Genomic DNA, 21,987 nt, shown 5'->3' with positions numbered 1-21,987 from the left:
GACTTTTTGCTGGGACTTTTATTTATCCTTCTGTGTACACCATTCCCTATATCCACCAGCTGTCATATGCAGTAGGAAACCCACCACTGTTTGTCTGTTGTTAGCAGGGTTATCTATGCTTTTGTGATGTTTTCATTATATCATTATATATATTGAATGCTTTTTAACCTCATGACTATAATGTGTACATTTTTATACTAATAAAGAATTACATTTAGAACTTTTATATGTTTTTTTTCTTTTGTCTCTGGGGATTGTTTACAATAGTGTTGGAAATGCATGTATGGCCATCGGTCCAGCAGGACTGCTTCAAATCATCCTGACACACCGCTCTTTATGTTTGGACCTGAAACCTGGCTTTACAATTAAGTTAGAGACATTTTTGCTTCAATCCAGAACAGCAATAAACAAATAATTTCACAGGCTTCAGAGAGCACTATGTTATATGATCCATTAGTTTTAGAACAAAGTAATCGTTTTATGAATTATTAAACACTGAAGAAAATGAATGGCATATGCATCAACATACTTAGATTAATAGTACTTACCACCAAGTTACTTCAAGGTTAAGTTTAATAGTACCAAGATCATTAATGTCAACAGCAACAGCTTGAGGATGGGCAGCAAAAAGGTCCTTTGTTTCACAAGTAACACTTCCAACTAGCATGTGAGTTGCAATCCCTTTAAGTTCTGTCACCTTTAAAAAAAGAAAGAACATAATGTGTCTAAGGGTATTTTCACATAGGCAACAGACACACTGTTACAGATGCAGAAAACGTGCATGTCCAAAACAGGGCACTGTCACTGCCCCACACCCAACTCTCATAGACTTTAGTGCATTCGGGGCTAATGTACTAAAAACATAGCATGCCATAATAAGCACTGCATATAAGAGGCTGAATAGCTGTAATCAGTTTTCTTTGATAACACTACAAACATCTGTTGTGTATGAAGCAAGCTCAGTTCCTGAGCCCACTCCATATACTCTGCATCAATTTAAGAGTTATTAGTTACTTATACAGTCCCTCCCCTCAACCTTCCTTCCCTGACCTATAACCTGTGTGACACCTCTGCTTCTGTCACTGGTGATGCACAGATCTTCAATACTGCTGAGCAGTGGAGCTAAATTTTAGTAGGTCAGGTATCAACCTTATCAAACCTAATCAACCTTAACATGGTAAGGGGCCCATGATTTTTGGACCTGGTTGCATCTGTAACCACTGAAACTGCTATAGCTAAGCAGGGATGGCCTAAGGGGCGAACCACCTGATCCAAAGGAGGCGCCAGCAATCACTGATTCTGGGCCAGTGCCGGGCCGCCATGTGGTGCTGCACCGCTCCTTTAGCTATAAGCATGTCTAAAGAGGGTGTCCTGATTAATAGTGCAAGAAGTCATTGGCTCCTCGTGCTATCAATCATTTTTGTAACTGAAGCTGACATCACCTGTCCGTGCCAAAGAGGAGAGAAGTGAACTTTCAGTGTAGACAGCATTGCTCAGGCTGCCTGCACCAGAAGCTCCCTAAATAGTTACTGCAGAGCTGAGCTCCAAGAGGATAGAGACGCTGCTGGGGAGCGATGTGAGTATGCTTCTTGTTTTTAACTTGAGGGCTGCACAGCGTGGGGGGGGGGAGATGCTACACAAAGGGGCCTATATATGTAAGGGCATCTATACTATATGGAGACTGCTGCACAGGGGGACCTGTATAATATGGGGTTTGCTACACAGTAGACCTATATTATATGGAGACTCCTGTACTAAGGGGGGCTATACTATATTAGGACTACACAACGAGGGCCTATACTACACGGGGACCTTACTATACCTAACTATTACGTGGGGGTAGGGGGGGGGCTTAAAATTATATGGGGCACATTGCACATGCACACTCAGCTACTCCTGCAGAAGAAAGGTTATGGCGTCTGATGTCATCATCTCTGTGTAATGGCCGGCGCTCACCATGCAGCGTGTCACAGAGCGAATAACAGCACAGGACTGGAAGTTAGACAGGCGCATCCCATGGCTTACCAGCACGCAGGGACCCTGGCTGCAGTGAACTAAACTACCACCTGCGGACAGATGGTAAGTCATGCTTAAATGCGGTCCGGCTGTTCCTATGGTTTCCCCTTAGTGCACGATACCAAGGCAGTGCTCAGGGAGAGGTTTGTATACTGAGACTCCATCCGAGCCTCTGCACTCCAGGCTTCCCCACAGGGACAAGTAACCACTGAGGATAAGAAGAGGGCCTAACTGTAAAAAGGTCCTCCAGGTTTCCTGTTCCTGGGGGCGGGGTCCCTCTCTCTCTATTGTGCTGTCATGTTGATGGGGAAAGACTTATTACTCACAGAGGGGCCATGTATTATATAGAGGCACAGGGGACCTAACTACTATATGTGCTGGAGCAAGGAACCTAAACTGTTTCTCTGGCAGATTCTGGAAAGAGGATTCACCCCCAGAAAATGACTTGAAGATGGCCCATGCTGGATGGAGAGAATAAGAAAAAGTGAACAAATCTGATCAGAAAAGATGTCCCCTGTGAGTCCCTGGATGTAACTGCACTCTGCACTTATAGGGTCTGCAGTGGTAGTGCTAGTGGTCATAGTGTTGCGGTATTATTACTGGTATTATTGTTAATATCTTTCTGTTTTATTCAGTGGTGGTAGCATTTATCATCAACAATGTTATAACATAATTATGTATGTATTGGGACACTTGATAAAGTGCAAGGGGCACTTTGAGGGCATTATTTGTTGTGCACCAAAGGCATTCTACTGTGTGAGCCTTAGATTGTGTCCTAAAAGGCATTTATGTGGGCAATAAAACAAAGTGTATGAGCACACTCCGTTTACATTTTGGTCTAATATCCTGCCGATTCTGAGATTCTGATAGCACTGGGTCCAGGATATATTGGTGGATCAGAGCCTGTGCAGTAGCAGAGTAATGCAAGCAAACTGCTTATGGTGACTTTATTGAGAGTAAACAAACAGTATGCACTTTCACAGTATCAGATTTCAAATTACAATTACATTATCAATATTTAACTCAGCAGGGTAACATAGTCAGGACTATATTGTAAGATGGAGAATTACTGACTGGTGTTGATGTGGAGCAGGGTGTGTGAAGGACAGAGTGTATACAAGGGTTTTAGATAAACAGAGAAATGGGTCATGCGACTGCCCAGCAGCCAAGCAGTAGGTTTTTTTTTTGTTTTTTTTTTTTGGGGGGGGGGGGGGGGGGGGGGGGGGAGAGAGAAACAGTGCAAAGTCCTTAAAAATAGCAGCTAATAGCCTTTGGAACTTTTTTTTAATGTGAACTTACTCCTTACTAACTCCTTTAAAGTGTACCTGTCGGTTTATTTGTTTATTTATTTTTTGCAGAAATCAATAGTCCAGGCGATTTGGGTTTATTAGGCAAATATGCCATTATCTTCATTCAAAAAGACTTCCCAGGCCCCCCCCTCCCTCCTCTCTCTCATCCACTGCTCATTATCAGGAAATCTCAACTCTTACATCAGTCGGGCCCTGTCTGTTCTATGAAGAGGGGAGGGGGGAGATTAGTCGGCAGCAGAGAACAAAGAACAAAGGATTACACAGCAGGAGCTGCATGAAAGCCCTATTCAGAGGTCAGAGAGGTCAGTGCTGACTTCAGAGGAGAGAGCCCGATGATGTGGCTGTAAATTAGCGCTTTGTTGTCCTGTTTTGGTGCCTCATCCACCCCTTCCCTCTCCATAGAAAATCATGAAGACAGGGGGGAGAGCTTCAAACTGCTTTTTCATGATAAAAATGCATTTTCGGCTTATAAATCCAATCACAAATCGCCTGTACTATTTATTTCTGCAAAAAAATGTAAAGCGACAGTGACACTTTAAACTTTGTTCTTTATGTTCCTATCTGCCACATTTGTATTTAGTATTCTATGTACATAGCTTATTTCTATTATCAGCCCCTAAAACATATCCCCTATCCATTGTATAGGGGCTTAGTGTCAGCAGATCCTCTAACCCCTCACCCCCTCCCAACATGACCAGAACAAAGCCAGACTCTTTTTGCTGCATACAGCAGTGGGTTGGTTTGCGATTCATGTATCTTCTCCAGCACAGATTATGCATAGAGCAGGGAGAGTTAGGCCCTGTTCTAGAGGTCATGGAGGGTCCCAGAAATTGGACCATCCCCTGCATTCAGACCCTTATCTCATATCCCATGGGTAAGACGTTTCTGTAACCAGAATACCCCTTGAAGGAAAACAAAAACAAACCACTGTATGTATTTACAAATGAGTGGCCACTTCAGACACTAACTAAGGGTCTCAACAATGGAAACAAAAAGGCAGCACACTGGAACAGGTATAGTGAAAAGATAATGAACCATTTATTCACCCATTTGTGCAACCTTTTCCATCATGTTACTTCTGTTATATTATCCTCTATATAAAAGCAGTTGTGTAACAGAAACCATAAAGATCAATATACATACCTTAATAGATATTAAGCTGTTAATCAGAGGTACAAAAAACATTTCATCACCATCCCAGCTCTGCTTTCCATTAACCTCTATTTTGCCTTTCAGTTTCCACCTCTGTCTTCCATATCTCATAAATATCTGTTAAAAAATAAAGTTTTAAATGTTATAATTCTGTATCCTTTATATATCCTTTATTTGTTAAATAAAGACCAAAATGAAGAGAAACACTGCCTGCAATATGTTTACTGTTTCAAGTGTCAGAAAAGTCAATCAATACACCTTCAAGTTAAGGGTTGAGTTTAAACAGGATACAAGTAATCCCAGCTACTTCATAATAGCAGAATATGACTGAATGTGAAACACAACCGGAGAGATGGATATATCTTCTGATGGGGGCTAAAGTATAGACCTGTATATAACCAGCCTAAAACATTTACAGCTTTTTTTTCCAGGTCTACTTTACAGGCAGGTGTTGCCCTCTACTGGATGCTGAGAGGTTGGAACAGTGTTCATGAGCAATGAGTTGTACAAGCTTCGAAAGTAAAGCAAGTCACGCAACACTGGAGAAATATTGTGTCTCTCCCACCTACTAAAGTTGCGTCATTTGTATACTTGTGCATCCAAGTATGGGTGTTCTTAATACATTTGAGATGTGGGCTAAATCAATAGATATATTTGGAGAAAAAACAAGAACCAATATCGGTATATTATAAAAAGAGTCCAAATATTTAGAGAAAACACTTACCACAAATACAGCTGTGTAAAGAAGTTATAGCTATGTGTGCAAGTTATGGCTAATTGTGATGGGCGATTTTGACCGAGTAAAGGATTGTATTTTATGCTTCTATAATATTTTAAGGTCCACATAGACCTTGTAGTTTTGTTGTGGCGAGTTCAGTTGTCTATATAAGATGTATAGGTCTCTCCTGACCGACCACTTACAGATGATGTCTGTGAAAATACGGGTTGGGTTCGATGGAAAATTACTACCTGTTCTGGGAGAGATCACTGATTCAGTTTTTGAAAGTATATGGCCGCCTGATTACCTACAGCTCGAGCTTCTGTAAGTCATTCTTGACCATTATCTGAATAATTGTTGTTAATTGTTCCCATGTAAAACTATATATTTCATGTACTAAGTCAATAATTCACCAACCTCATACTGGTCTCCTGGACACAGACGTGCAAAACCAGCTAGGCCTATAAGTAAAAGGAGGTTTTAGTTCTTATGAGGACAAAAGAAAAACCTTTAACAGCAAGTTTAAGTACCTATACTGAATAAAGTATTGAAAAGTCAGTAGTAAGGGTATGTTACCAATAGGTGGCAGCAGTGATTCACATACAAAATCTAAGCAGTGTTCAACAAAAACTAGAGAAAATGGATCGTTTTAGAAATCAATCAGGTCTCACAAGGTTCCAGATTTTCACATGATGTTGTCTACCCAACAAAGCAACCAATGTTGTAAAACATCATTTGTAAGGAAAAATGCAAAATCATGTATCCGCTTATGTATCTATGAATGTTTTCAATAATCTAAGCGACAAATATAAAATTGATTCCTTGACCTTGTATTTTTTTCCTCTTTTGTGCTTTAAAGTGTTTCTGTATCTTACAAAAAGTTTTGAGTCGTCACAAGTAGGAGACAGGTGCCACTGCAAGGGCCTTATTACACAGAACGATAATCAAAAACATAATAAAAACAACAATAAGCAGATGAAACGATTATAGGTTAATCGGTTTAGGTCGTCGGGTGCCACCCGCGATTTACTACATGTAATAGTGATATGCGCCCGAAGGCTGATGATTGCCCAAACACCCGATTCCTTATCTTTCTTCGCTCCTGGCCGCTCAGCCAATCACAGACCGCAGCAGTCCCGTCCTGTGATTTGCCAAGTGGCCTTTCAGCTGACAGGCCCCTCAGACGCTGCTGCTGCCGTGACCGGGAAGCTGCGGAGCACAGGAGAGAAGACCTGGAGCGGGGAAAGGTAAGGTATCAGGTGCTTGGGCAAGGGCTGCATGGACATTGCCAACAATGTCCGTGCAGCCCTTGCTGCTCAATTATCGGGCCGTCTAATAGGCCCAGTAAATGAGCGTAGATCTAGCAGATCAGTGCTTGTTTACTAAAATGATCAGGCCGTAGTCGGCCCGTGTAATAGTAACGTGAAAAGTATTTTGACATGTCACAAAGATTTTAAACAAGAAAGAGTCTTTCAGACTGGGCTGCATTTGGAAAATGACAAGTTCCTTCTTTTAAGCACAAAAATAATAACAACCTGACAATGTCGTGGCATAAATCGTCATGATAAAATTAAAGGAGGTATCCAGGCTCAGAAAAACAAGGCTGCTTTCCTCCAGAAACTGCTCTAGAATGGAGCTGAATTTTTAATCTCCAAACAAACATTTTTTTTTGCCAAATGATGCAGAACACACGTGCCATAAAATAACATAATAAAATACTGACGAATTAACTACCTTTCATTTTGATGTAGAATTCACCCAATAAATTTTCCATTTCGGACTCGACTGTGCACATATTCTGTAAAATTAGGTCGTAGAGATGTAACCAAACATAAAAACAGAAACACAAGTTATAAATCCAGCTCATACCAATAACTATATGGTTGTACTAATAGCTTACTTTACTCTTATCAGAACATATGTGCCAGAAACCTAAAACTCATGGGCATCTGTCAACATGACAACACTTCCTAGATTCACAAAATGTCTAATCCTCACCAGCTTAAAGTGAATCTGGCAGCAGTTAAGCTATCAAAACTGCACACAGCCAGAGAGGGAACAGATACATAACTGCTGTTTAATGCCTGGCTGCCACTTCAGGAGGCAAGCTCTCTTCATTCCATACACTGGGGTGATTACTTGATCGTGCGGGCAGCCAGTAGAGGATAGCGGCGATCTGCTGCCGCCGCTCCTATTCCACGATGTGACGGCGGAAGATGGCTGCTATAGGAGTCGTTCTCTTTTAACATGTTGAAAAACAAACGACTACAACACTCAGCCGACATCGTTCACGTAGACTGATTGTTGTGTTCTATTACACAGGATGATAATCTTTCCGTGTAATAGGGCCTTAAGACTGCCACAGCAACCAGAGTTCTGCCTTCATTTTTTTTTTTACCTTTTACCTCTGTTGAAAATTTAGAGCTGGAAGATGGTGTAGCCCCAGATATGTCCCAGGCCATGTGTAAGCCCTATTCCAAATAATTGGACTGGTTTGGAACTCAGAGGGTGAGGGACATATTGAGGGCATTACCATGAAGTCACCTGTGGCTGCATGCCCTTCTGCACAGGGATTTCTTTGTGACCAGTAGCCTTTAAATTGGGAGGTAATCACTAATTCAAAGCTGTAACACAACTCTACTAGACTGCTTCTGCCTGGTCACTGAGGAAACGTATAACCTAAATGCTCATGCCAGGCATCAATGGTGCTGTTGCTCTCCAAACTCTCAAAATACATTTTGTAAAGTGAGGAGTAAAAGGAGCGGATAATATTAAAGTACCTACCTCAGTGTACTCCTTAAAACTCTTACTTATTTCAGACAAACTCTCCCGAGCTGCCTTGCTTGAAGGTGAAGCAGCAAATGCCTGCTTCATTTTACATGCCCCCTCACGTAGGCGCCTTTGGATACAATACGCTTCATATAGTTCATCAACCTTACAAAAAAAATAACAATAAAATATATTATATATAATATATATATATATATATATATATATATATATATATTATACACACACATATACATAGATACATGGTTATTTGTTGAATGAGAATAGACTGTCACTAATGGTTATATTAAGCTGCATTTTATTTAGCCACAAAGGTATTTGACGACTAACATTTTGTAGGTACAAAGCATTGAAAATACTTTGTCTTGAGGGTGTGGGGACTAAAACAACATAAACATCCAACCTCATACTCAAAAAATCTTAATGTCCAAAAAAAGGACATACAATTCTATGAGCTCAATAAGGAGCCTAAAAGTTGTAGCACCTGTCTATATGTTTAATAGAAGAAATAAATAAAGAAAAAATTATGGAATTTCTGTTCCCTAATAAAGCGGTCAAAGTTAAAGCAAACAGTATCAGTTTTCAATAAACAGGAAGGGTGCTTAAAACATTACAGGACCCAGGGCGACAGGTGGCACCAGAGAAGGAGAAGCAGAATGTGCTGCATGCAGAAACGTCACCAACCACAAGACAGCTGTATACCCTGCTATTTAGTAGGAAAAACTACTCTATTTATAGCAGCTCTGCTCCACTGAACTGAACTTCTCCGAGGAGAAGCACAAAGGCAATAGGAAGAATATGATATGCAGTTACCTTCTTAGCAATTTACTTTATTTTGCTGCATCTGCAGGAGAAAAGATAAGCTTCCATTGTCCCTAAAAGCCCCAAACACAGTCTTATAGTATGAGATTCCAATCTAGCCTGATCTAACATTCTACAACCAAATCTTCCAGGGTGTGGATCCACCCAGTCTGTAAAACACAATACCGCCTAAAATTCATGTGGTCAGTACAATTTGCACATTAGTGAAAATGACCACTTATATGAGGATCATACGATGGTGAGGCAAGCTGTTCATCTACTATAGACATAAAAAAATTATAATATTATCATAATAGTTTGATGGCTGTCTCCATATTTCTGATTCCCATTACCTTACTCATGTGAAATTCCAGTCGTCTTATATATCGCTCAATTGTCTTGATTTGCTAAAAAAAGAAAAAAGAAAAAAATACATATTTATTGCTTCTGGTAAATGTGGTGGTTAGAAAAAAACAAATGCTGTCTAAACTGGGCTGAAAATATTTTATACTGTGTCTGAATTATAAAAATAACCCTACAAGCGTCCCGGTTTTCTAAGCAACAGTATATTTTAATGTATATATTAATATAAAATTATATATTAAACCATAGGCAGCCAACAGGGGATGTGCTGCTGACAAAAATGAAAATGAAAGGTTGCACCCCTGACAATTACCAAATGTTGGTTATATCTGCCCATGTAGGAAAACCGCACCAACGGATTTACACAATATGGGCATATATTTGTGCCGTAGTATGGCTCCAAATCCCGTCCACAGGTCTACTGACATGAACTGACAGCATTATAGGAATCTGCAGAGCATTAAATTTGGGTCATTAAAGGAGAAGCATTGTATTGCCCCTCAAAAGTTATACAAATCACCAATATACACTTATTACGGTAAGTTATTATTAAGTGCTTTTTTCCCTGCACTTACTACTGCATCAAGGCTTCACTTCCTGGATAAAATGGTGATGTCACGACCCGACTCCCAGCGCTGTTCGGGCTGTGGCAGCTGGAGCGGATGATGGCAGGGGGACACAGGGCACTGGAGGGACACTGAGCATCCCTCTGCCATCATCCTTTCCAGCTGCCACAGCCCGCACAGCTCTGGGAGTCAGGTCGTGACATCACCATTTTATCCAGGAAGTGAAACCTTAATGCAGTAGTAAGTGCAGGGAAAAAAAGCACTTTATAAGCATTTCCCATAATAAGTGTAAATTGGTAATTTGTATAACTTTTTTGGAGCAATACAATACTTTAATAAAAAATTTTGCTGGACTTCTCCTTTAACACAATCCAATTAGAAAATAAAGTATTCATAAAGGCACACACTCCGATGCGTTTCAGAGTAAAAACTCCTTAATCATGGCATTGCCATGCCAGGAAGTTTATACTCTGAAATGCGTTGACATGTGTGTTTTTATGAATACTGGATGATCTTCATATCTACTAATAAAGCTTGAAGTTTTAACATATGTGGAGCTGGACATATCTTCATTTTCTAATTGGACATTCACCAATTCGGCATCTTCCATCTATGTGCTCCTTTCCTGGGACCCAACATTATACAATCATTAACACAATACAAAAAGTGTGTGCTATGGTCGAGAGCATCAAACAGGCACAACACTAAGGAGTGCATTCAAACAGGTGAAGGCAAATGTGAGTCCGCCCATACTTAAAGGGGTAGTGCGGCGCTAAACAATTATTCACTAAATAACACACATTACAAAGTTATACAACAGTTATGTTCAGTTATGCACAGTTATGCTCAGCCAATCGCAGCTGAGCAGCTGATGACGCGGCAGAGGGCGGCCGGCACGAGGGACGGTCGAAGCGGTTCGGCCAACCGCCAGAAGATTAAATCATTGTCACAAGACGGCGGACAAGGGTAGAGACGGATCAGGTGAGTATAGAGCACTACACTTCCGGGTCTAGCGTGGGTGGGGGAAAACACGGGGAAGGGGGCCATTCACTAACATAACATACATTACAAAGTTGTATAACTTTGTAATGTGTGTTATTTAGTGAATAATTGTTTTTAGCGCCGCACTACCCCTTTAACCCCAAAAAGGATTCTCCAACTTCATCCACTAATGAATCAGCGCCCTGACATTCCATTCATTAGTGGATGAAGTTTGGGTCATTAGACCAGGTATGAGACCTGGAGACAAAAAAATATGGGTGCCAAAAAGTGTATTATGATTGTGTGAATCCAGCCTAACTCCAGATCATTAGTCAGCCAGCCAGATCATTAAATAGCCCTGTAGAATGTAGTTGCATGGGGAGAGTTAGAGTTAGATGTGTAGCATAGAGATCCTAGTCCCAGGGCTGCTAATATGAGATGACACTGTAATAAATATACAGTATAATATTACACTACAATAGTGGAATAACATTACTGCACAAGATCATATTGTCCACTTATAGTGGACTATTTTTCAATTTTTATCATGCATAGTTGCTTAGGCATAACATGTACAACCCCCAAAAAAGAGCTAAAATAGGTAAGTGCCAACTATGCTATATGGGCATGTTACTTAACATAAAGTCCATTTTTCACACTCTTAAACTAGGATTATTTCTTTACTGGAAGCCACATGCTCATTGCGAAAAAGGAAGGATTTGTTTCATAACCTTTAACAAGAAGTCAGTTTTGCAAGTGGACCTAGAGTCTGACGTCTCATCCACTAGGTCACTGTTGCTAAAAGGGCTGCTAATTTTCCCTTGCTGAACACACGAGCAGTGCATAAATACCTTTACCGTTGCTGTGTGAAACGCCATGTTACTAAAAAAACATTCTTTTCCCCAGGTGCACAGTGTCACAGCGGTGGGTTAGCTCTCCAGCCATTGCTATATCTTCAGGCTGCCACCAACTTCCTTAAGCTGTCAATCATTATGAAGGAGGTGGGTGGTGGCCTGAAGATACAACAGCAGCCAGAGAGATAAATAACGTTTTTTTACCAACACTGAAGGTATGTATGCACTTCTCGTGTGACTGGCAACACAGAAACTAGCAGCACAAATTCTGCATATCCATGCTGGAAGTTTTCCTTTAATGCCTAAACCATACAAGAATTATTGGTTAAAAAAAAAACAAACAAACAAAAACCTATATATATTACAGTACAAAAAACAAAACAAAAAAAAAAAAAGAGTAAATAATTTTAGTGACTATGCAAATACTGATGATAGTTGCATATTACAGAAATGCACAAAAATCAAACATGTTTTATGTGTTATGAAATATCTAATTCATTGTGGTAATGATATCTGTTAAACAGGTATTTCCATCTGGCGTGGTTATGCCCTACGCCATAGTTATGCCTTAGGCCATAACTAAGATCAGGGGGAAGGGAGGGGGGCTGAATGCTGGGCCCCCCTGCAATTTTGAGAACAGAGACTCTGAGATACCTGCAGAATAGAGCTGCGAGTTGCAGGGGGTGAGATCCCCCGCAATCTTTTAATTATGCCCTATCTAGTCCTCCAGGAGGGAATATCACTTTACATTTTTGTGGCAAATCATCTTTGATGTACATGTTGTCAACACCTATTTTAAGGCTGTCACCTGTAACAGTAAGCTATATTTAAAGAGGTAATCAACAGTTAGAGTTTCTTAAATTGGTAGTATGCCTTATAAAACTATTGCCAAGCAACCCCCACCAAACTGCAAAACACGTAATAGCAGCATACCTTGTCCAGATCATATAAAACCCCCTGCAATGAAAAAGGATATATGTTAGTGCAGGTAGAAATAAGATTATACTAAAATACACCGGTGTGGAGAAAGAATGCAACATGCCTAATGTCTAGGATACATTACTGACAACATGACCGCAGTAACATGGCGGACAAAAGCGGTTGTGTGTGGTAACCACAAGTACCCACGTTAACAGCCGACTTACCAATCTGGAATTTCTCTTCATGTCTTTTAGTTGGGCAGTCAGCTTGTCTAGCTCCGTCTGATGAACTTCCAGATATTCACTAACAAGAGAAATCAAACACCAGGCATCATTGTTGACATGTGAAAAACAATAGGTAAGAAATCAGCCTATTGAAAGAACTACAGCTTATGGATAATTTACAGCCATGGGAGCCTTCCTTCAGCTGGAGATATTAACAGGTAGCATTTCACTACAGCTTTTATGGAATAGGTACTGCATCTTACTGCAAAGAATTTAGCATGTTCTGAGGAAACCCCTGCAGCTCTGTACCTGATGACCGTGCCGCTGTGCCTCTTGTGTCTGTCAGCCCTGCTGTTTTTGTTCAGTTGGGTTAAAATGACCAAACCACCCCACCAGACCGCTAGAACCATTTGTTTGATGACAGTAAATCCTTAGCAGTCATGTCTTTTAAAATGTGCATACTGGCGTGGCCTACAGTGTCTATGCCCCAGGTCTGCCCCAGGTCTCTCTTCTTCCCCTCCCTCCTCATCATTATAAATGCCCCAAGGCAGGATTTCTATTCATTGCTTGTTTAAACAGTGCACCTGTGTCGCTATAGCACATGTGCACTGTTTAGACGAAAAATGTCTGGGGGTGTTCCTAATGAGGAGGGTTGGGAAGAATAAAGGAGAGGCATTGCAGACCTGCGGGACAGACACTCTAGGCCACGCCAGTATGACACAGCTCTGCAAGTTTAAAAAATCATTTCTTGCTCTTACCAAGGCACAGAGTGCATTTTAAAAAGATATGACCGCTAAGAATTTACTCTCATCAAACGGGTGGTACTAGCGGTTTGGTGGGGTGGGTTAATGGATAGAGTCACTTTAAGATCAAATATGCAAATGTGCCTGTTAGGAGCACTGGGGGCGGTTCCAACCCTAGAGAGAACCATTCTGCCCGCCCCAGCCTCCTTCAGTAACAGCTGCTCTATGCATATTCATGTATGTATAATCAGGCCGGTCTTTGACACACTTCCTGACTGGCCTGATTATGCATACACGAATATGCACAGGGAAAGCATCACTGAAGAAGGCTGTAGGTGGGTCGGGGAAACGCCCCCAGTGTTCCGAATGAGCAAATTTACATATTTGATCTTAAACTGAGCAAAAACAGTGAGCAGAGATAAGAAGCAGCGTGGTCATCTGGTATGGAGTTGCAGGGGGATATCAGCAGATTCTTTTGCACAAGGAATAGACTATAAACAGAGAACAGGTCATACAAGAAAGTCTGAAATTTCTCCTCTTTTCAAATCCATTCCTGTTTTTTTTTTTTTACCAATTGCAACCAAAACATATGTACATGTGAACACAGCATTACTGTGGGGAATTCCATTCAGGAAAAAAAAACATTAAATGGGGCCAATGCAGGTGCAGATCCCCAGAATATGAAACTGCACATCCCAGAAGAAATCCCTTTGCTTTAGATTTCTGCCGCCAATTTTCCCATCTATAATAATCATTGTATGAAGATTTTTATATTTATACTTACTCAAGACCATTTTTTAGGGCACTGTAAATTTCTTCTACTCTCTCCGGTTGAGGTTCTTTGGAAGAGCTGCTGTTTTTGTGGCCCAGATTATGCATTTTCTTTTGTTTTGCTTGGGGCTTTTTGGGGACTGAAGAATTCCCAAGAAATGAATTACATCTGTTAAAAAAGGCAAGATATACAAGTATTGCATTACAGGGAACTATACAAATTTAAACATGCCCGGGATAAGCACAGATTGAACCTACGGCAAGAGACTCCCAGAGAAATATAAACAAACAAGTAAAAACACAAATATCACATTGTAGAGATAAAAAAAGGGGTGCTAAATCGATTACTATTCTAATAGAAGCTGTGTAACAGGAAAGCACTAAGGGAAATTCCTATGCAATTCATTTTGCATATATTATATATAATATATATATATTTTTATTTTTTTAGTTAAAGGAGGCAGCCACACTGGAGACACACTTCTTGTACTGACCGTATAGACAATGCAGCAGGGTGTGTATGCTGTAAAGCAGCTAAAATGAATGTGAGCCGATTGATTAGAAATGTCATAGATCATTACAGTCTCCAGGATGCTATGGTGTAGGGATGCCCTCCCTAAAAAAAATGGGAGTAACAAGGAGGATGCATACAGGACACTAATGTGAATGTATAGTGTTGCCATTCTACCCTATCTAGAGCTCCAGAAGTACCATGATAGATCAGTGGTTAGCCAGTGTTAGATAAACATGGCCACTTTCTTCTAGAGACAACAAGACTCTTGTCTCCAGTTGAAGTATGGTTTGCATTAAAGCGACTCTGTACCCACAATCTGACCCCCCCAAATCACTTGTACCTTCGGATAGCTGCTTTTAATCCAAGATCTGTCCTGGGGTCCGTTCAGCAGGTGATGCAGTTATTGTGCTAAAAAACAACTTTTAAACTTGAAGCCCGTGCCAAAATGGTAGTATCTGTGCCCTTACTTTGCACCACCCCTCAGTCTTGCCTCCCCACCCTCTTCTTCATTAGAAATGCCACTGGAACATTTTCTGCATGCTGAACATTGCACAGGTGCTTAACAATCCAGCCCATGTGCCGGACTGACACAGGTGGGGAATAGGAGGCAATCTGCCTGGAGCATTCCTAATGATAAGGAGGGTGATGAAGAGGGTGGGGAGGAGGGACGGAGGGGTGGTGCAAAGTTAGGGCACAGATACTCCCGTTTGGCACGGGCTGCAAATTTAAAAGTTGTTTACCGCAGGACAGATCTTGGATTAAAAGCAGCTATCCGAAGGTACAAGTGGTTTGGTGGTGGTGGTGGGGGGGGGGGGTCAGATTGTGGGTACAGAGTCGCTTAAATGCTACATTAACTTCAATGGAACAGAGTTGCAAAACTTCACCCAAACTGGAAACCAGAGTCGTGTTGTCTCTGGAAGAAAGTGGCCATGTTTTTCTAATGCTGGATAACCCCTTTAACAAACCTACACTAACCAATGTTAACTTTCTTGCCATATTTCCCCCCTGATCAACTATTTGCAGATTTCCTTGAATTGCAAGATGGGTGGAATTTTTTTTTCAAAATGGGATGCGAATGCTAAGGCATGTAATTAAAGGGGTACTCCGGCTGAATGTTTTTTTTTTTTACTTCTATTTTTCAAGTGGAGTGGAGTATTCTTTCCAGTGTGACACAGTGCTCTCTGCTGCCACCTCTGTCCGTGACAGGAACTTTCAAAACCAGTAGAGATTTTCTATGAAGATTTGCTACTGTTCCTGGACAGTTCCTGTCATGGACAAAGGTGGTAGCAGTGAGCACAGTGTCAGACTGGAAAGAATACATCAATTCCTGCAGGACATAGAGCAGCTGATAAGTACTAGGAGATTTTTAAACAAAAGTAATTTGTACCATAAAAACCTCCCTGTCCTAAACATAATTTATGCCCATCAGCATAATATAATTACACCACTGAGCCTAGTATTCACACCCCGTTATACAATAAAATTCCAGCCAAATCTAAGTGGCATAGCAAGAAAGCAGAAAGGTAATCAGGGCAGAAAGGCAATCAGCACAGAAAGGTAATCAGCTATTAAAAGCATTTTAATTTATGGATGACCCTTTAAATGTATTAATTTTTTATAATAAATTTCCTTTAATATGGCACAATTACACATAGAAAATCTGTGAGTTAGCTATTAAATAGACCTGACAGGTGACCTTTAAAACAACTCTTAATATTCATGATTGACCCCTGCAACTGGCAAATAAGATGGTATACTCCCGAATGCGGCTGCAGGAAAAAGCAAAGTAACCAGCATATTGTGACTTACCTAGATCTCCTTTCTGGAATGCCACTGAAACCAGCAAATGACTGACTTCGAAGAATGCCATTAGGCCCTCCTGGGGGAAATGTTGGAGAGCTCACTGACATGATATCAGGGCTTCTAAAAGATAACTCTGAAAAACAATCCAGACTTGGTTTTAATGCACATGTAAAACTAATACAGTAAGAAGCTTTCTGTGTAATCACATCTGATAAGTGAAGCCTGAGCAACGATTTAAGGCAGTGATGGCTTTGTACCTTGGGGAAGAAAAGGAGGGTGCAAGAGAGTTCATGCAGAAAAGGTTTCTGTTCTACAGTTATTACAGCCAAATGAGATCATCTTTAGATCTTTATTTCTAGAACCTCTCTAGCTGGTAGAAAATACTAACATAAAGGGATTGTCTAGAAAGCAAAAGACAGCTAAAGCATTCTGCTCTGCATTGCATGTGGCTATATCTTATAGCTGCTGAGTGCTGCCACAACATCATGGACACTGTGTGGCTCTCTCACATTCTGTGTGTGTGGTATCACCTGGAGGCCATGGTCGGGACTTCCAAAAATTATGGTGTATTTACACAGAAAGATTGACAGATTTTTGAAGCCAAAGCCAGGAACTTTATTTAAAAACAGGAGAAATCTCAGTCTTTCCTTTATGACCTGTTCTCTGTTTAATGTCTGTTCCTGGCTTTGGCTTTAAAAATCAGATAAATCTGTGTGTAAATGCACCATTAGAAGTGAGTGCCAGGGAGCATTAGGAACCTGTATATAGCTAAATCATTTATAGGGACGTAGCACTTTATAAAGAAATGGCACATCATAGGAAATAGACCTGTTAAAACATCCTAATGCACTTAATTCAAAGAAGCCCAATCTAAAGTACATAATTTTTTGTATCATACCCCTGCATTGTTACATCACCTTCAACCATCCATCCCTAAAGCTGGAAACACACAGCAGTTTTTTTTTTTTTTTTTTTTAAATGCCACTTAAGTGCCAAAATGAGAAGTGGATTCAAATTAAATAGAAAATATAAAGGGAGGACTTGTACTTCTCTTTTCTGTTGGATCCACTTCTGGTTTTGGCACAAAAACTGCTGTGTGTGTTTCCAGTCTAACACTTGTTAGCGATGTGAAGATGCAACCTGCCTAACATTTCTGGACAAATACCATAATAATCCTATACTGGGAGAGGGTCCAAACCCTTACAGGTGGTGACTGACTCCTCTTCCCCTACTACCCTGTCTCATAAATCTGCTTCCCCACCCAATTGTCAAGAAAGGAGTCAAATTAATACTTCATATATTTACTGCAGCCAGAGGCCTAATAGCCAGAAAAAGGAAGCAGTGGACTCCTCTTTCTCAAAGGAGCTCTATACTAAGGTTCAACATGTCCAACTGAGGGTACATCTTACAGCCTTACTTAAAGCAAATGTACCACCAGGTAATTTGCTATGGGCTTTTTACATGAATGGATCAGCGCTGGTGAGAGGTTGTGGTGTGGTCCCCTTTTTGATCGCCACCCAGTTCCCGCAAACAGAGTCGGTCTATTCCCAAGCACCGTCGGGGTATGAAGCACTGGGGGTGGGTCCGCTGGCCCCCAGTGTGACATATCCCCTCCCTTCTGTGACATGGCTCCATTACAAGCAATTGAGTAGCTCTACCTAGGCTTTCAGTCGTACTTAAGTGCTTTAACTGCTCTGCACTCTTTTCTTTTTACCACAGTTCATAGAGTAAAGCTGAAGCAAAGTTGAACATGTATAGTCACATAAAAAAAATATTGTAAGATACCCTTGTGCCCAAGTATGGTGACATATTACAAAGTTATATGCATGTATGATACTTTCATACATCTATCTATCATTCTTATGCCTAGGAGCAATGCTTCTGGATGAGAATAGCTCCATAGTACAGCAGCTCATGAATACAATATGCCACATTTTTCCATGAAATCTGTAAATCTCAATGCAGTATTTATCTTCTTCTTTATTGATTCTTTATTGTGCAAAACTTGTTTGTATTAGTATAAGCAGACTGTGTATTGCTAAAGACTGATACAGAAAGTAGAAAGCATTGTGACTTGGTCCATAAGGTATCAAAAATGGTAAAATGGTTCTCTATGAAGGAGTCTAAGGGTGCGTTCACACACACAGGATCTACATCAGCTTTAATGCTGTGTTCAGTCCTTTAGTTACATTAATATCTGCAGCATCAAATCTTCTGTGGATCCTGTACATGTGCATATACCCCAATGATGTGACCTCTTTGAAAAGGCACCACCTAAGCGCAGAGTTTTTACACAGGTTGTAAATTTCTATTGATTATCACAGTGGAAGAATGGTAAGCCTTTGGGAAAAATGGCTAACCTGACTAAAGCTATGTAATACCCTATTTCCCTGTCTGTTTCCCCCAGTGCTTGTAATACAAATCATTCTTATTTTAAAGCTAATTTTCCCGTAAGAATTAGTTGAACAGAAATGTGGTGTGGCCTAGAATGTCCATGCCCTGAGCCTGCAACACCTCTCTCCCCACCTCCATCCAGCCCAGTGTGCTGAGAGTAGTCATGTCACGATACCAGAATTTTGAGTTAGATACCAATACTCGATTTTTTTCGATAGTCGATACCAGTTCAATACCTCGAAAAAAAAATACAACCCCCCCCCCTTATAAAATCAGCACCCTCCTCTCCTGACATCCTCTGTGCTGCTGTGACCTCCCCTATAAGATCAGGCCATGCAGCCACTGTCTAAACTTTAGTACCTTTCAGCCGCTCTCCTGTTTTTCCTCCTTCCAGAGTGGCTGCACAATGTGTACAGCGCCCAGCACACTGACAGCTCCCAGCCCGCAATGTCATCCGGCACCACAGTGGTTAACCCGTGTCTGACCCTTTCGGGGGCAGTGCGCATAGCTCCTCACTTGCAGTCCAGGCAGTGTCACTCCCCCGACAGACCTGTCTCCCCCTGGTTATCTCTCGGGTCATCTATAGGTCACCTATGCCTACTGTGTGTGTGCTCCTCTCCTGCTGTCAGTGATACCAGGGCCCGCGCTGCTCCCCTGCTCTCCAGACATCCGCTCAGCTCCTCAGGATCTCTCTCTCAAGATCAACAAATACCGACCTGCCGACTCGGGGAGCAGAGCGCGCGGAGGAGGTGACACCAGGGGACTGGAGGCGACACAGAGAACATGGTCAGCGCTCAGATAGCCGCCGGCCGTGTTCTCTGCACTATACTTTATGTTAAGCTGCTCTATTACGTAGCTTAGCATAAAGTATCGAATACCAGGAAATCCTGGTACCAAACCATTTTTTTTGCCTGAAATATCGATAGTAGTATTGATATTTCGGTGCATCGTGCATCCCTAGCTGAGAGTGAAGGAAGGCGGGGAGAGGGGCACCACAGGCCTAGGGCATGGACATTGTAGGCTACACTAGATTGACTCCCCGTCTTGCTGCAGCAATAAAAGCAGTTTTTCTTCAAAATACCAGCACAGAGAGAAAGGCCAAACGAGACCCTGTGTGAGGACCTCTACAACACAGTACTGGCTGTTTGGGGGGCTACATGTTGGTACAGAGTCGCTTTAAGGCCATATTACACTGAACCATTATCAGCCTTACTTGCTGATTACTAACCGCACAGGCCGATAATCATGCAGTGTAATAGCGCATGTTAAAAGGCAACAATCCTCCGTAATGCATAATGTTGGCTGATCATGGCCTTTCAGACATAGAATATAGGAAGTAGAAGTGACACTGAAAAGGTTAATTCATATAATATGCCATTCAAAACTCAAAAGAGGAATGTTCCTTCATGTAATAAGTGTTCTTTTTGAGCCTTGTTTGTATTAATGATGGCTTTTTTTCCTGTATGAAATTTTGTGTGCCAAATGAAAGGGTTTCCATGGCAGCAAGTGCTCCATCGTATTAATCAGACCCTGCCGGAGCCAACTCAATCTATATTGGGATTAAAACAAAAAAGCTTGTGAGATTAACAAATCCTAGGACAAGGTACACCCTCTGCATAACAGGAGTGGTACTTTACAGATCTCAATTTCAAACGGAAAAGAAAGGAGCTCGGTGAGGAAGCTGTATTTTAACAGATAAGCATTAAGAATTTTTAAGTCTAAAAGAAAAAAAGCTAAAAGCTGAGAATGTTGCTCATCCATCCCAATAGTGATCCATGGGGATCTTTCTATGGTCCTCCACTACTTGTGCAGGAAATAATTCTCAGCTTCCCAGGCAGCAGGGAAGACACTGCTACAACTATGGTCTCTGTTGGGGGAGGGGATTTATCAAGCTGGCTTATGGTTTTGTGTTGCAACCAATCACAGCTTTTATATTCTAATGACTTTTAGGGTGGTATTACACGGAACGATTATCGTTCGAAAAATCAAAATATGAACGATAACCATTTAGTGTAATAGCAGACAACGATTAAAAAACCAACGAGAAATCGTTTGTGTTTGTTTATCGTAAAAAAAAAAAAAAAAAAAAAAAAAAAATCGCTTAGTCTAATAGTACCATTAGACTAAGGGTTCGTTCACACTGAGCAAATGTGGCGGATTTCCGCGGCAGAGCTCTCCGTCGTGGAATCCCACTTGTCTCAGTGTCGAATGGCGTCTCTACAAGAGGGTTCGCACGTGTGATTTACCGTATGAAGAATGTGCCATACTTGGACTGAAGATAAAGGTAAAGAAGGAAGGTAGCATAGGATGAAAGGCTGTTTCAGAGTAAGCACCATGATTGGAATTACTTCCCTAACATATGCCAAGTCTCTAAATATCATTGTGTACTTGAGTAGCAAGGAATGCTAGAAGATTGTTACACACAAAACTTCCTAGTAATACAGCATAGGGATAAGATGCCATATACTGTAAGAGACCTCAGTTAGGCTGGGTTTAGATATATAAGTTGGCATCAGTTGCGTTTTTTGCCTAAAAACTGACCACAACTGATGTCACAACTGATGCCAAAAATGCATCAGTTGTCATCAGTTTTTCTATCCGTCTTTTCATTAAAAACCATCAGTTGCCATCAGTTTCCATCAGTTGTCATCAGTTGTCACAAGTTGCGCTCATCAGTTGACATTTTTTTCCCCAGTATGTTTTCCTGTCATTTTCAATGGGATTTGCGGGGGAGCGCACGGGGGCTATATACTAATTGGGGGAGCTCACAGGGGGGCTATATACTACAAGGGGAGAGCGCACAGGGGGCTATATGGGAGGGGTAGAGCGCACAGGGGGGCTATATGGGAGGGGGAGAGCGCACATGGGGGGCTATATACTATTGGGGGAGAGCGCACAGCAATGCTGTATACTAATTGGGGGAGAGCACACAGGGAAGCTAAATATTACTGGGGGGGGGCAACAGGGGGGCTATATACTACTGGAGGAGAAACAGGGGGGGTGATATACTACTGGGGGACCAAGGGGGGACTATAGGGGAGGGGGAGAGCACACAGGGGGAGATAT

At 41.4% G+C, this 21,987-nt stretch overlaps 1 protein-coding gene across 7 annotated transcripts in view; it reads right to left on the bottom strand.

Moving 5' to 3' along the window:
* RIPOR2 (RHO family interacting cell polarization regulator 2) overlaps positions 1-21,987 on the bottom strand; it is a 161,048-nt gene that overhangs the window by 56,511 nt on the left and 82,550 nt on the right. For all 7 annotated transcript variants that reach the window (XM_069957916.1, XM_069957920.1, XM_069957914.1 and 4 more), the window contains 10 exons: positions 16,534-16,660; positions 14,224-14,379; positions 12,697-12,775; positions 12,485-12,508; positions 9,141-9,194; positions 7,981-8,130; positions 6,931-6,994; positions 5,614-5,657; positions 4,470-4,595; positions 549-697 (listed from right to left, as the gene is read on the bottom strand). In XM_069957916.1, coding sequence (XP_069814017.1) covers positions 549-697; positions 4,470-4,595; positions 5,614-5,657; positions 6,931-6,994; positions 7,981-8,130; positions 9,141-9,194; positions 12,485-12,508; positions 12,697-12,775; positions 14,224-14,379; positions 16,534-16,660 — 973 coding nt within the window. The remainder of the gene's footprint in view (positions 1-548; positions 698-4,469; positions 4,596-5,613; positions 5,658-6,930; positions 6,995-7,980; positions 8,131-9,140; positions 9,195-12,484; positions 12,509-12,696; positions 12,776-14,223; positions 14,380-16,533; positions 16,661-21,987) is intronic.

The sequence above is a fragment of the Dendropsophus ebraccatus genome, chromosome 2 (assembly GCF_027789765.1).
Source record: "Dendropsophus ebraccatus isolate aDenEbr1 chromosome 2, aDenEbr1.pat, whole genome shotgun sequence".
NCBI classification, from domain to species: Eukaryota; Metazoa; Chordata; class Amphibia; order Anura; family Hylidae; genus Dendropsophus; species Dendropsophus ebraccatus.
This window is presented reverse-complemented; position numbering and strand designations above follow the sequence as displayed.